The sequence below is a fragment of the Sinocyclocheilus anshuiensis genome, unplaced genomic scaffold (genome assembly GCF_001515605.1).
Source record: "Sinocyclocheilus anshuiensis isolate Anshui unplaced genomic scaffold, SAMN03320099.WGS_v1.1 scaffold1097, whole genome shotgun sequence".
NCBI classification, from domain to species: domain Eukaryota; kingdom Metazoa; phylum Chordata; class Actinopteri; order Cypriniformes; family Cyprinidae; genus Sinocyclocheilus; species Sinocyclocheilus anshuiensis.
The window spans coordinates 73405-88420 of record NW_015555843.1 but is presented as its reverse complement, the minus strand read 5'-3'; the positions used below and the strand labels follow the sequence as shown (position 1 = coordinate 88420).

The 15016-nt window shown below is 36.5% G+C and overlaps 1 protein-coding gene across 2 annotated transcripts in view; it reads right to left on the bottom strand.

Annotated features, from left to right (window-relative positions):
• Window positions 1-445: 445 nt before the first annotated feature.
• Window positions 446-15016, bottom strand: part of LOC107675545 (ribosome-binding protein 1-like) — an 18513-nt gene continuing 3942 nt past the window's right edge. Inside the window, exons 3-29 of one of the 2 annotated variants that reach the window (XM_016469935.1) lie at window positions 12858-13012; window positions 12605-12727; window positions 11953-12105; window positions 11437-11555; window positions 10475-10628; window positions 8834-8972; window positions 8416-8543; window positions 7933-7967; window positions 7642-7696; window positions 7492-7529; window positions 7325-7406; window positions 7201-7238; window positions 7021-7096; window positions 6786-6826; window positions 6572-6659; window positions 5960-6052; window positions 5422-5514; window positions 5213-5302; window positions 5036-5128; window positions 4699-4770; window positions 3341-3436; window positions 3017-3100; window positions 2792-2872; window positions 2032-2115; window positions 1852-1947; window positions 1037-1180; window positions 446-950 (exon numbers count right to left, since the gene is read on the bottom strand). In XM_016469935.1, coding sequence (XP_016325421.1) covers window positions 912-950; window positions 1037-1180; window positions 1852-1947; window positions 2032-2115; window positions 2792-2872; window positions 3017-3100; window positions 3341-3436; window positions 4699-4770; window positions 5036-5128; window positions 5213-5302; window positions 5422-5514; window positions 5960-6052; window positions 6572-6659; window positions 6786-6826; window positions 7021-7096; window positions 7201-7238; window positions 7325-7406; window positions 7492-7529; window positions 7642-7696; window positions 7933-7967; window positions 8416-8543; window positions 8834-8972; window positions 10475-10628; window positions 11437-11555; window positions 11953-12105; window positions 12605-12727; window positions 12858-13012 — 2489 coding nt within the window. In that variant the 3' untranslated portion in view covers window positions 446-911. The remainder of the gene's footprint in view (window positions 951-1036; window positions 1181-1851; window positions 1948-2031; window positions 2116-2791; window positions 2873-3016; window positions 3101-3340; window positions 3437-4698; window positions 4771-5035; window positions 5129-5212; window positions 5303-5421; window positions 5515-5959; window positions 6053-6571; window positions 6660-6785; window positions 6827-7020; window positions 7097-7200; window positions 7239-7324; window positions 7407-7491; window positions 7530-7641; window positions 7697-7932; window positions 7968-8415; window positions 8544-8833; window positions 8973-10474; window positions 10629-11436; window positions 11556-11952; window positions 12106-12604; window positions 12728-12857; window positions 13013-15016) is intronic. The other variant, XM_016469938.1, reaches the window with a different exon arrangement.

Below are 15016 nucleotides of genomic sequence, written 5' to 3'. Positions count from 1 at the left end.
TTTATATTCAGCCATTTACAATTAATGATCATTATTAAGCAAATACAACCACTTTTTAGTAAAAAAACAAGCAAACATCATATATAGTACAATGACAGGACAAATCCTGTTAATTAAACTTTTTTACTGGAGAAAGCGTTATTATGGATTGACTGGTATTTTGGCCAGAGGCAATGGTTTAAAGTTAAATCAACAAATTGATTTATATCAGCTATTTGGTCTCTCGTTCGTACGACACACATTCAGTGCAGAGGATCAATTGGTGAGCAAGTGATATAATACTAAATTTCTCCAAATCTGTTCTGATGAAGAAACAAACTCATCTACATCTTGGATGGCCTGAGGGTGAGTAAATTTACAGCAAATTTTCATTTTTGGGTGAACCATTTCTTTAAAAAAAATAAAATAAAAAATAAAAAAAAGAAACATGACAGTAAAATAAAGCTAGGTTGCCATTTATTATTTATTATCAAACTTAATACAGTGGTGTTGAAGCCAGCTACAGAGAGGCCATTCCAAATGCTGTACCCATGTACCATACAATTATGCATACTCATTCACTTACAAGAAATTAATTGCACTAGTTGATGTACACAACGTACATGCGGTTTCCCTTTTAACACTGACATCAGGAGGAGAGGTGCGGGAACACTAAGAATATATAAGGCAGTTGAGGAATATTTTCTGACATAGCCAGAAGGTTTCAGATGGAATGTAAAGTGAAAATAGTTCCAGCACATCTCCGAAATAAAATGTTTGCATGAGTTAGATTTCCCCAAAAGTCTTCAAACAATTTCTCCCAAGAATACAGTACGCCAAAAAAAAAAAAAAAAAAAGGAAGAAAACTAATTTCGGAATGCTTCATTTTGGTCATCTTAAGGCAATTTTTGGCAAGTTTTTAGTTTTACACCTCAAACAGAAGTGCCTTGCTTCAGCTCCCCATCACCCTCCTGGAAAACAAGAACATAAACAACGTTAACATAGGCATGCAGCTATTCGTCCTATAAACATTTATAAATATGTATAATGTTTTTACCTTGTCTTGCAATTGATCCTGCAGCGTCCTGACGTTCTCTTTCTCTTTGGCCAGTTGGTCCTGACTGTTTCTCAGCAGCTGTTGGAGTTTGGTGGCTGCCTGGCCCAAATCTTTGGTCATCTTTCGCTCCTTCTCTAGACACTCCTAAAACACCAAGTCATGAGCATTAGGGATTTACATAGAAACCCAATTTTAACAGTTAAACAAGAAACATTTTAGATAAAGCTCTTCCAGAATGCATGGACAAAGCCATAATAGTGCTTATTTTTTATTGCTATGTCAACATCTAAGGCTATTTTCATGGCCAAATAAATTAAAATGCATTGGTTTTAGTTTAAAACTAGAAATGTCCAAACTGTATTTACAAGATGTAGAACTGGTCACACAGGACTTAGGCTTATCCATGTATATTTCTTGAAAGGAGAAGAATTGCCTTTATGTGCTTTTTGTAAGTCTTCTTTGACTGTAAAACTGGTACTAGGAAATGTTTTTCCTCAAAGTACATTAATGGACGTTTTTAAAGTTTCTCCTGGGAAAATATACTTTTATTCACTCATTCATATAATTTGCTATGGATACATTCAATCCATTCACTACTTTTTAGAAATATATAAATCAGTACCAACATCACATGCTGGTATTTGACAAATTGACATTCTGTCATTCCCAGCTGAAGTAATTTCTTAGCAGCTTTAACTGCCTGTCCTTTTTCATCCAGTCCCACATGGCATGGAACACTTTTAAAAAATAGCAGAAAAAAAAAAACACACACACACACACAATACTGGTTATCAGCTATTCGATGTGCAAAGTACCTTCAGCTGAACAACATCCTCCATGGCTGCAGTGTCTTCAGCTGACTTCATCTGCTCTAGATGGCTCTGAAGCTGTTTTTTGAGGGCCTCCTGAGTCTATAAAATATGGAATAATGAGTTTAATGATTAACAGGTTTTTAGAAATCAAGAAGAAACACAAGGTCTTGGACACCACTGTACCTGCTCCACTTCTGCAGAGAGCTGCTGGTTTAGAGTCCGTTCACTCTGCAGTTTTTCCAATGTCTGTTCCAGCTGAGCCTGGACCTGACCAAACCAACAATACCACATAAGTAGATAAGTTATTGTAGCTAATCCATGAACTACTGCAAAACCTTTCCATGCCAGCTGACACAAGAGCTGCATTAGTGCACAATGTATTCAGGAAATGAGAGTGAAAACAAGCATAAAATCCTCAAAAAAAAAATTTGTAAGATCTTCATTGAAGTATGAGTTTCAAATGCAAAAGACAAATGTTAGTGGTTAAAAAAGGTGAGTGTGACAAAAAGAACCCAAGAGTGCAGATATTCTGAGGTTAAAACAGGCGCCTGGGTTAACAGAAGCTGCTGAAACAAAATGCTGAAATATGAATGGTTAGAATTATGAGTAAAACATCCCCACTTTGGCAGTACTGGATAGGGAGAAAAACATACATATGGCCCATAATATAGCCTCTTGTATAGGGTAAAATCATCCCAATATGTATAGTGAAAAGCACTATGTAAATAAATATGATTTGACATTTCTATGGATATTTGGTGATTGATACAGACTGTGTCTCATAACATAATACGTAAAATAGGCAGTATTCCAGTCAACCATTTTTGGAAGACGTCTTATATAGGCATTGCTAGGTTTTGAGACCGAACCACAGTTAGTACTGAAAAATCTATCTAATACTGCCAAGTGAGGTGCAGGGTGCCTTTCTATGTCGCACCCTAACCTGACCCTCCTCCGCCTCAGGCTGCCCGTTCTCTGCCACTCCCTGAGCTCGCTTTGTCACGTCACTCAGTTGCTGCCCGACCTGGAAATAGAAGCTGTCACTCAACAAAACCAACTTCTGTTTTTTTCCTTGGCAAAACCTCCTGTTTGTCACATGATTGTGGGTAAACAAAGAATAATAGGTGTAAACCTTTAGCAAATGCTTTGGACTTCAAGGGAAACCAACCTGTGAAAGCTCCTCCCTCTGCGTCTGTATCTCCTGCTGGGCCACACTCAACTGTCTTTCTGATTCTGCTAAAACATGCTTCAACTGAAAACAAACAAAATGAACTGTTAAGTGGCAGAGCAGGGCTAGATCTCAAGATCTTCTCACAACCACATCAGATCTTAATATTAAACGATGCTTGTCAATCAACCTCTTCACAAAGACAAAACCATTATTTAAAATAGATAAAATGCGTTGAATGACTGACTAAGTTGGCTTTGTTTTGCTTTTGTATCTCATATTGTGCTTTAGTGAATCAGCATTAAGGCAGGAGTGTGCGCTCACGTGTTTTATCTCTTCAGATTGACTCTGGCTGTCAGTGGACGCTGACTGGAGCCGTTTCTCCAACTGGGCCTCAAGCAACATCACGTTCTCCTCCAGCTACACACGGGGAAAAAAATGGACAGATTAAGGATACAGACTGAATGAGAATTTCAGGTTAGAGAATGAGGAATACTGAGTGCTCTTAAAATGTACTTCTGTATATACACTTGGGTTTCTTACTACTAAGGTAGCATGAACCAGTATGTCTGCAGGGTTTTAAAGTCCAAAAAATAACTAAATATATAAATAAAATACAATACTGTATGTCCATACAGAACAAGCCGATGAAATCTCAAAATAAATCATGTATCCCAGTATTGTTTCCCCATCATTTATCTCTTGTACTTAATTAAATAAGCTGGGACACACATTCAACAGGGACTTAAAACTGCTTAGAAGCAAAACAGAGTAACAAATTTAAAATACTCGAGACAAGTTTTATTCTATATGTATTGATAGAAGTTTATGTACCAATATATTATAAAAATTAGTGATATTAAATTTTGCCAATACAATGATGTGTTTAAAGAAAGACAATAAACAAATTATTGTGACAATACTAGGAAAATCTATATACTGAATCCGTCAAAAAAGTTGGCCAGGAGAGAAGCTACAAGAGTTTGCATTGAATTAAATGCCAGATATAGTTAATTCTGTTACCAAAATACCAATCATAAGAAGAAAAAAAAAAAACAGATTTTATGAATAATGTTGGACTTTAAAATATAAACAAGCCCATTTTGAAATGTCTAGGCTTCCAGCTGCTCATCCAAACAGATGAGGGAGGTAAGTATGCATCCTTAAACCATAAAGTATACTGCCATCAATCATCAATAGTAGAGCATAAGCACTCACATTTAATTAAATCATAACATAACATTTAAAAGGCTGCATCACAATTCCTTTATTTCCGTTCCCAAATTTAGGATTTTATCATCTTAAAGTGATATTAGGACATCTGTTATACCATTTAAGATATAAAGATGACCTTAAATTTGGATTGAAGGCATATAATGATTTAAGGACCCATGAGGACCCTGTATATAAATGGTTAAATGTTGCTCATTGGAGATAAGTAATTTGAATGTAAAATAAATAATGAATGAGAATGCATTAGTTGAGTCCTAATATGAAATATTTAATTATTAACTATTCAAACACACACCTTTATTTGTATAGGAACGTGTTGGATATTTTAAACAGACAGGACATTTTCAGGGTACAGCCTGATACTTTTTTTGCACTCTGTAATACTCATCTTTTGTATTCCTACAGTGTCATACAGTGCAAAAATTCATTTCCACAGGTGAAATCTATACCTGTTGGGTCCTCAGGTTGTCCGCTCTCATGCTCTCTGTTGTCTCTTCTAATTCCTGCACCTTTTTGAGTGCCTATGAAAAACATAAACTGACAGACTGAAGCTTTCACACTCGCTGTCCCCCTTGGTGGTGGAATGATCTACCAAATTCCCCCGAAACATTATGAAAATTTTCCATAAACACAGCTTGCCCATGAAAACTTCAATAAAATTATAACCAAAAATAGCATTTTCTATAATCAAAGGAAACATCATAAACTCTTTTTCTAAATTATTGTGCTTACACTGTGTCTGTAGAATTATACGCGTGTGTGTGTTAATACAGTGTATTGACCTACCATCCTCAGTTTCTCCTCAGACGCCATTATCTGGGTCCTCCACACCCTCTCCTCCTCCTCTACACTCTTCTGAAGTGTTTTCAGCATCCCCTCCTATAGAACATCAGGAAACAAATTCGGCTTGATCCAATTCTCATTAAGGCTTTGCTGAAACAGATTCTTGGTGTATAATCTCACCGTCTCAGCCAGTACACTCCTGTACTGCTCACACTCAGACTGTAGTGTGCACTGACTCTCCTGGGCTGCCTGTAGTTTCCCCATTATCTCCTAATAATAAAAACAGCATTGTAGTAACTACAAATATGCCTTACATTCCCTCTAGGGGGGCAACAAAGAACCACTTTAAGATGATAATAGCACAAGGCTATGACCTGCAGCACACTTACCACCCTCTCTGTGCTCTGCTGGGATTCTTGGCTCCGTTGCTTTTGATTTAGCACCTCTTGTGCTTTCACAGCAAAGTCCTGAAGCCAGTTGGTCTGAAAGATGAGAACGAGAGACTCAAGATTAGCTAAAAATCAAGGATGTGAATAGAACTGCATCAAGTACATTACCATTCAAAGGTTTGGGGGTCACCAAGATCTTTTTGTTTTAAAGAAATTAATACTTTTATATACACTAATAATAATAGCAATAATAAAATATTTGAGCACCAAAGTCATCATATTAGAATCATTTCTGAAGGACCATGTCACACTGAAGACTGCCATCACAGGAATACATTCAATTTTAAAAATATTAATATAGAAAACAGTTATTTTAAATAATCTATTTCACATTATTACTGTTTTTACTGTCATTTTGATCAAATAAATGCAGAACAAACTTTTGAATGGTACTTTTCCAAAACAAGTCAATATTACAAGTGGATCCAAAAACAAAACTGAGAAATAAAAAGCATGAGAAAACTGAAATCCTAGACACCTGTGCTGTCTCTATGTTGATGTGTGGGAAAAGAGACTGAAGAACTTCTTTGGTCTCAGCCTGGACAGATTTAAGCATATCCTCCAAACTTTCCTGTAACAAAATTAAATGCTCAGTGACAACGGAACATGATATTTACATTAAAACCTCTACAAACAACAAAAATTCAAATCGATGCACAGAAATTCAACAAAAAAAAATTGTATCTTCGGTCTTGGGTAAAAGCTGAGACACTTAGCACAACTAAATACGGTCTAAACCAAAAGAACATTTTAAATAGTGAAATAATATGAAACATAAATAATTTGAGGTTTCATTAAAATTAAAACTGTTGAGTAAAATGATGACCCTTAACACTTCATTTATCTGTGTCACCATTTTTAATAGCAGTAGTACCGGTAACATTTTACACAGAAAAACCTATATGGTCATTTAAAAGTCAAGACTTCTGAAATAGAAATGAAAGGGCACTGCAACAATCTGCTTTATACAGCAAGACCATATACCCAGCTGACATGATGAGATAAGATGTGTGCCTACGCATATTTTTATGAATCACTGTGTACATGCAAGATAAAGACAAGCACATCCACAATAGTCTTGGCTACTTACGTAACTCTTGCCATGTGACTGATTTAGATCCTTGAGCTGCTGCACTTCCTGTTGTAGTGATGTCACTAGGCTCTCTTTTTCAGTTACACTGAAAAACATTATAAAAAAACCTTAGTTTTTTGTGGAAGAAGACACTTATCACAAAATGGTGTTAATGTGGGTGGCTGACAGGAACATAAACATGCAGTGGCATTCAGTTGGACTGAATATGTACCTTTTATGTAGTGACTCCAGTTTGGCTGTGCTATCTGCCAGCTGTAAATGAAGAGTGCATTATTAGAAATTGGTGCATTTTTTTAAACTAACAAATGATACACTTTAGCTTTAAAAGTCAAAAGTACTAATATAATAATAACAGCAAAGTAGGGCTGCACGATAAATTGCATGAAGATGCGAGTTAAATATCGCATGCGATTTATCGTGCAGCCCTACAGCAAAGTCTCACTTACTTTAGTGTCATACTGTTCTTTACAGTGCCTCATCTCTTCTTCAAACAAAGCCACCCGAGACTCCTTTTCTTTCAAACTACAGGAACAGGAAAAAGAGAACAGACGGCATTAAATCTTAATAAAAGAATGTGAAAAAAACATGAATTTGAAGCTGTTGTCTGGATCACAAATGATGTATACCTGTTTTGTAGCTGTTCCAGCATTTCTGTGTTTTCAAGCTATAAATAATTTTTAAAAAATGGCATGAATGGTTAAGTCTAAATTGAATTATTGAGGTGTAAAGGTTTGCATATGATAAACTTACTTTGGTGAGTTCTGAACCTTTTTCTTTAACCTGTTGGAGCTCTCCCTGAAGAGTTGCTATTTGGTCATCCTTTTCTTTTATGCTTAAGTTCAAAGGAAAAGATACAATAAACAGATTCAAATCAACTAAGAACTACTGAACTGTATTAGTGAAGCAGCAGAAAATACCTGTGCTGCAATTGCTGCACCTCTGTTGTGTTATCCACCTGAGGAAGACATGTGATTGGTTCAAATAAGGGAACACATTAAAAGTCAAATTTACTAATGAAATACTAAGATGAGCTGAAAATGTCTAAAAAGCAGTATGTTCGGCTTCACCTGAGTGGCAATGATGTTTTTGAGTTGGATCAGCTCCTCTTCTTTCTCCTTCAGGCTAGAGATTAAACAAACAATATGAATTCATTTTCAACAAATGCTAGATGTAAAGCTGATGAAAATCTATTCATGTTTTTTATTGGGGTTGAACTGTACTAAAATTGTGTGACTGCTGTGCAAACACAAGAAGATTTGTCACTGAAGAAAAAATAAACATTTCATTGTCATCTGAAAACAAGTCTTATTATCTTATGCAATTTTTGCGTCTCAAGCAAATATGGCCTTATATCTTACCTGCTCTTTGCTTGCTCCAGTTCAGCCATCAAAGCCTGTAAATATTAAACATGCAAATGCTTATGAAATTACTGCTCAACCATATATTACATAATGTTTAGCAAACTTTAACCCATTTATTCAATTTGACACCTTAACTACAAATCATTTTAAGACTTTGGTAACACTTCATTTTACAGTGTCCTTGTTATGTTAACGTAACGTTAACAAACATTATATGTACTTGCTATAGTAATAACAGTAAATTATAAATAATTACATGCAACTAACTAAACCAAACCCTAATCTTAACCCTACAGTAAGTACATGTTATTAATTAATAATACTCAGTATGTAAAATGTACAATTACACTGCAACAAGGGCACTGTAAAAAAGTGTAACAAACATTTATATGAGGTTACACACATAACATATAATATCACTATAATTTATTATACAGTGACAAAGACATATGTATTGGGACATAGAAAGTGGAGCGTCACCTCTGAATTGTGGTTTTGTTCTTTGTTCTGGCTCGCCTCCAGCAGTTTCAGCTGGCTCTGCAGACTCTCTAACTGTCTGGTCTGCTCTATCATTTCCACCTCCATACTGGCCACACGATCTTGAGCCTCTGAAACAGTGCAGTTAGGAAAAGAACACTTATTTCTAATTACTAATTCATAATTTCGCTGATACTTTTGTCCAAAGCGACATAGTACACAAGAAATCTGATGTTAAGCGTTTTGTTAAAGGACACATTATGGATACGGCAAGCATTATACCTTGCAGGATTTGCAGCTCTGATCTAACCTATTTTTCAGTTATAAAGAAATGTTTTTAAAGCAGACTGAATCTTATGGAATCCATCTTGTGGTTCTACAGTCTGCTTCCTTGCTTAAGAACCAAGTGGGTGCTGCTGACCTGCTAGAGCAGTGGCATCTTTCTGAGCTTGTTCAAGCTGTGTCTGAAGGCTGTTTCTGGAGCTCTGGGTCTGTCTGAGCTCCTCACTCACGTCCTCCAGACGCTTCTGCAGAGCCTGTTCACTGCTCACCCAGTTCCCCTGCAGGGGACAAAGCATGAAAACAGAAAACACAGTTCAGATTTGGTCGTACAACTCAAACAGTTGAGTACAACGCTAACAACACCAAGGTCATGGGTTCGATACCTAGGAAAACCAAGAACTGATAAAATGTAAAATATGTACCTACCATATGTGCAATCTAAGTCACTATGGAGCATAACTACCTAAAACTTAAAAACAGTAACCACGATTTTATGTTCTGACATGATAAACAACATTCAAACAGTTTTGTGTTCAATTACTTTTTTGGAGGGAGGCAATGTAAATTACATTTATTTTACAGTCAAACCTAAATTTATTCAGACGCCTTCAACATTTCACACATTATTACAGTTTAGAAAATGGTAATAAAATATGACAAGAGCTCAGAGTTATTTGTGTCAGAACAAATTAATCTTGATAATGTCCGATAACACTTAAGCAAAATATGGTCAGATCAAAGTGTCTGAATAATTTTTGGTCCCAAATTTTTATCAGTTTTACTGGTAGTCCACTGTATGAAGAATTTTTGGGTATGTCACAATTTACTTTATTTTGCTATACTCACTTGCATAAATTAACTATAGTGTCCTGCACCCACTAGTAAAAAAATATTAAAAATTATATATGGTGTCTGAATAATTTTTAGGTTATTTTTAGGTTTGTCTGTATGTCCAAATAGTTATTTACACAAATTTCTAACTGGGTTCTAACGTAATATAGGAACATTGATTCGCTCTGTGTTCGGCTACTCGGAGGTTATATCAAAACTTTAAAAAAAAATAAAGTTTCTCATAAGGTTACTCTACACAAAAAAATTCTATTTAGATCAATGACTCACACTCTCCAGACATTACCCATGTCTCTCCTAAGCCAGTACACTGTCTAGATGCTTAAAATGGGCTCAGGACACACTTCAACACACAGGGCTGCATTTTATTCAGTGGTCTTATGGTTTGTAGCAGCGGATTAGTGAAGAGATGCTAAAGCTGTTTTATCTGTGTTTCCAGTATGCATAATAAAATACTTCTGTCTGAAACTGTACTGCTCAAGCAGGCTTACATTCCAGATCGCTCGAAGAAGCGCTTCCCTGTAGCGCAGGCCATATTCCAACACACAGAGCACTGCTGAGCAATCAAACTGGCAATCAAATGTTCTGCCAGCATGTGAACAATCCCATTAGTAGAGGCACTAGCACTGGGGGGTCAAAGCCTCAGCTTTACCAGCAAGCCTAATCAAGCTTCTTAAATACACACACAGATTGCAAGAAACTAAACTTGCCGACCTGCGGATGTGCAAGGCTAAACAGCCCCGCGAGAGGTAGCAGAAAGCTCTAATGAGGCTGGTGCTCATGCTGGGAGATGTTTTATTAGAATTAGAGTGGCATTTTGAACTCTTATGAAAGAGGCATCACAAAACTAACTACAACTCAGCAAACGAAACAACAGGAATGATTGGCGTCGGTGGTGCAAGGAATGGTTTTAGAAAGGTGGGTAACTGACCTGCAACTGGGTCAGTTGTTTCTCAGCTGTGGCAGCTTTAGATTCCAGATTTTTCCTGAACTGTTCATCAGCCTGCAAGGCCTCGTTCTTCTCCACTAGTTCCTTATTCAGTCGAATGCAGTCCTGACGCAGTTTGGCCAATTCAGCATTTTGTCTAATGGATAAAAAAATAAATAAATAGAGAAAAAAAATCATTACTATTCTGGACACCACAGTGTAGAATTAAAGTCAACATGAAACATAATTTGCAACATGCTATGGTAATCTGACATCTCCAAGTGAAATTCAATCTGGTATTGTTTGGATCATGAAAAGTGGATGTTATGTCCATATACATAACATCCACGTATATGGGGACACTTCATTTCCAGCGATACCATTGACTTGATTGCAAAGATACTATTTAAACTGAGCTGGATGTTGACATCACTGAATTCAATGATGAACTGTCTTTAACTGAAAAATTTGTTTACTATTGTCATTTTGCATTACTGACACTCTATTTTCCTAATTAATGCTGTTCAGTTGCTTTGACACAATCTGTATTGTTAAAAGCGCTATATAAATAAAGGTGACTTGACTTGACTTGACTATGTATCAGAAAGGTGCCAGCAGTTTGAAGGAATGTGACATGCTGGTAAGAAAAAAAAAATATGAATAATAAATTATATATATATGAATCATGTTGAAAAGATCAGGAATATGCAAGTTTAAAATAAAATTTAAAACGTAAGTAAAAAGTAAATTTTGCAGTTTGCACAGATGGCACAAATATGAGTATTCTGAGTTGTCATCATAACTAGCTGCAATTATCAACAACCCACATGAAGACCTTTTGACGGCTGCGTGGTTACTATATTTGATATGTCACGCTAGTTAGTCTGTTGCAATCTCATATTGTGAAACAGATGAATTAAGCAAGCAAGACACGATTGGGTCCGGCAGGAGCTGTAGGTTCATACTTGCTCTCTGTCTGACTGGTGGCTTGGTTAAGTGCATCTCTGAGGATAGAGTTCTCCTGCTGTAGACGGGCCAGCTGAGCATTAGGGCCTTTCTCCAGCTGGTCCTGGAGAGCCAAGATCTAAGGAGGAGCAGAAAGGGCTTAGGCACGTCACGTAAATATTAGGGCTGCCAAAGTTCACTAATGTGATTAATTAAAAGCATCTAATCCTGTTAAATTTAATGCATTTACTTACTTTGACATTATACCTAATGTTAATGAGAAAACCACCATCTATGTTACAATCTATAACAAATAAATGCATATTTTGGAAGAAAAATATTCCATTATGGTCCCACTAAATCCAGCTCATAATATGAGATTAATCATGTTAAATGTACAAATTACCATGCGATTAATATTTAAATTTTCTGTCCTACTAAATAAATATTTTGGTAGACATCCTTGTAATCATGTGACTTTTTAGAGTCTTGCTACCATGCAGGTGTACGGCAAAGAATCTGTGCGGAGCTCTTACTTTGGCATTAAGCTGCTGAGTCTCCGCAAGGTGGTCTTGATAACTGGCCTGCATACGTGCTTGCAGGGCAATAATGTCCTGCTCTCGCTTACTCAGCTGAGAGCTCAGCCTGGTCTCTACAGACGCCACCTTTGACTTCTCCACAGAGAGCTCCTATACGCAAACAAATCATACACTGGTCATGATCTGGCGTGAAAACTGGTCATCACAATACTTGTGGCTTCTAGTTGATGGGTTATGTAGAGCTGGAAAAATAATTTGTACACTACCATTCAAAAGTGTGGCGTTGATGTGATTTTTAATTTTTTTGCTTAAAATAAATGATTACTTGTATTCTGCTAGGACTCATCAAACTTATCAAAAGTGATTTATAAGATTTATAATGTTCCAAAAGACATATTTCAAATAAATGTTCTTTTGAACTTCTAAGACTTCCACAAAAATACTAGGCAGCCATTACCAACCCTGAACGGTAGTGTAGGTTCAAACCTTGCCACTATCTCCATCAGACCAAAGCAAAATATTGACTTTTCACCTAATAGAGTCTATAATAACAGAGTACTTATAAGGCTTGATGTGTGTGCACATATCAAACTTTTCCTAATTTGTATGTGACTCTTTTTTAAACTGGCATGAGTGTTTCAAGCCTCACTTTACTCAAATCCCTCAGTCTGCTTTTAACAGCTGCTGAGTCCTCCTGCTCGGCTGCCAGCTGCTTGTCTCGTTCTTCCAGCTGTTTCTTCAGCACAACTACCGGATCACCCTTCTGTGTGGCCTATAAACATGCACGAAACTCTATTTAGACAAACTTCCTGGTTGAGTTCAAATAAAGTGATAGAAAGTGAAAGACCACTCATTTAAAAATATGAAACACAAAAAAAACGACTTTAGGAAGTTGGCCTTACCTTGTGCCATGTGTCTTGAATAATGCCAGCCTTATCAGACAGAATCTCAATGAGTTGCTCGGCCTCTCCTTCAGTGAACACCATACTCCTCATCGTGGAAAGCAAGGCCTTGTAGGGCAGGAACAGTGGACTGTCTGTGGGGTCTGCAGCCACCGCTATAGAGAAAGAAACAAAAAAAACTGATCATTTATTAAGATTATGCTTGAGAAAAAAAAAACAAATAACAGAACTCACAGAGTTAACTGCTATCCACTGAGAAAACAGAGTTACATCCTTTTGGAGTGCCAGTGTGTCATTCTGTATTTGAGGGACGCTAAATCAGAAAGCTAAGAAGTGTTTTGCTGCAGATCAGTCTCTGGTCACAGCAGGGTGTCCACTAAACTAAATGTGTTTATGAGCAAATTCTCCAAATCATTTTATTACACTCCTAAGCATTCCCTAAACACCCACACCATGATCTCCAGCATCCAATCATGTTCAGAACAGCACAGTCATAAAATAAAACACAGACCAAAGCAAAAGCAGCTTCCAGAAAATGATGTATACAATACAATTAACTGGATGCTTGTACAGTGGTGTGTGCATGTACTATAAAGTTCTTTATTGACTCGCTGTGTTATTTACAGTGCCAACATGACATGAGTACAGTGTGGCACCAGGGTGAGATGGCACCCAGGACTGGCGATAAACTCCCATTGTCCAGTCACTAAAGGCCTTTGTGTGCTCTCCTAATAGAGCAGCTGAGGCAAAAGTATTGTTTGAACAGGGCCAAGAGGGCTGTGCTTCATGAAGAGGAGAGGAATTCTGGGTGCACAGAAGCACACCTGTGCGCTGCCACAAACTCTCTGCTTTTTCCCATGGCCAAAGCAGAGCAATACCTCATCAGCAGTGAGTGGAAAATTTATAAGGACGTATGCGTGAAAGAAGGATTTCAAAAGAAGAAAGAAATGTTTGAACAAAAGAAAAAAAAACGAATGAAATATAATCGGTGTTATTTTATTATCATTTAATATTATAGTATTTATTAATTTTATTACTTTTTTTTTATTTCCTTTTCCATTTGATTTCAATGTTACTTAGCTATAGTAATTTAGTTGTTTGCCTGTCATTTTTATTAGTTTTTATCCATTTAGTTTTGATAAATCGTCATTTCAGTTTTTGTTTTAGTAATTTTACTACAACTTGTACTAAACAAATTAGAAATGTTGCACTGTCAAATAAATAAAATAAATAAGTTCGTTTTTTAAAACTGTATTTTATTTCAATTAAAGTAAATGTTTTTTATTATTAGTTTCACTTAATGAAAACAACACTGAATGGTTGACTATTCTAGCAACAGATTAACTAATGAGTTAGACTGAGTAATTTATCTAGATTTTTTTGTGGTATTGCTTTATTTTGTGTTGTGACTAGTAGATTTTGACAATATGCAGTGCTTCACATCTCTAGTTGACAGTGTGCAAAAAAGAGAAAGAAAGGCACAAAGAATAAAGTGAAGTCAAAATTATGCATAGCATAAGAATCAAGGACAAGGCAGAATACGAAACTGTTATTTATTGAAACTCAAACTATCGCATGTGCTTAAGAGCCTGTGAACTATGATGCATGAAAACCATCACAAGAGCAGAAGAATGCAGCTCACTGCCTCCATTCCCCTGCGAGTAGCACTTCAGACAGAAACCCACTCGGAGCTCTCTGCAACCAATCAGAGCCAACATCAGCAAATAAGGAGTAGTGCTATTCTAACACCCCGCCCACAAAGGAAATGGAGCACATCAGCACTATTTGTCAGAAGAAACAATCCAGACGGTACTTTGAGCTAGATGAATGACATCAGGAAGTGACAAGTATATAAACGAACGAGTCAGCCACTTAACATACATCATAAATTCAGGTTTTCCAGGCTTCACTTGGGAGTTTATTACATGTAAATGTCATCCGTGTGGTCTAGGCAAAACAGTTTTATCTCTGTGTATTTAAGGGTCTGGCAAACCAATCAGAAGTATCCTGTTATTGCACTGAGGCCATACTTCCTTTAAGACATACCTGGATCCAATATATTCATTTGGAATGGCTTTTTTTCAGTTTACAGGTCTAATATTAGCATCTGCTACACTTCATTCATTCTGCATTCTCCTGATAATGTAAAATAAATGTAA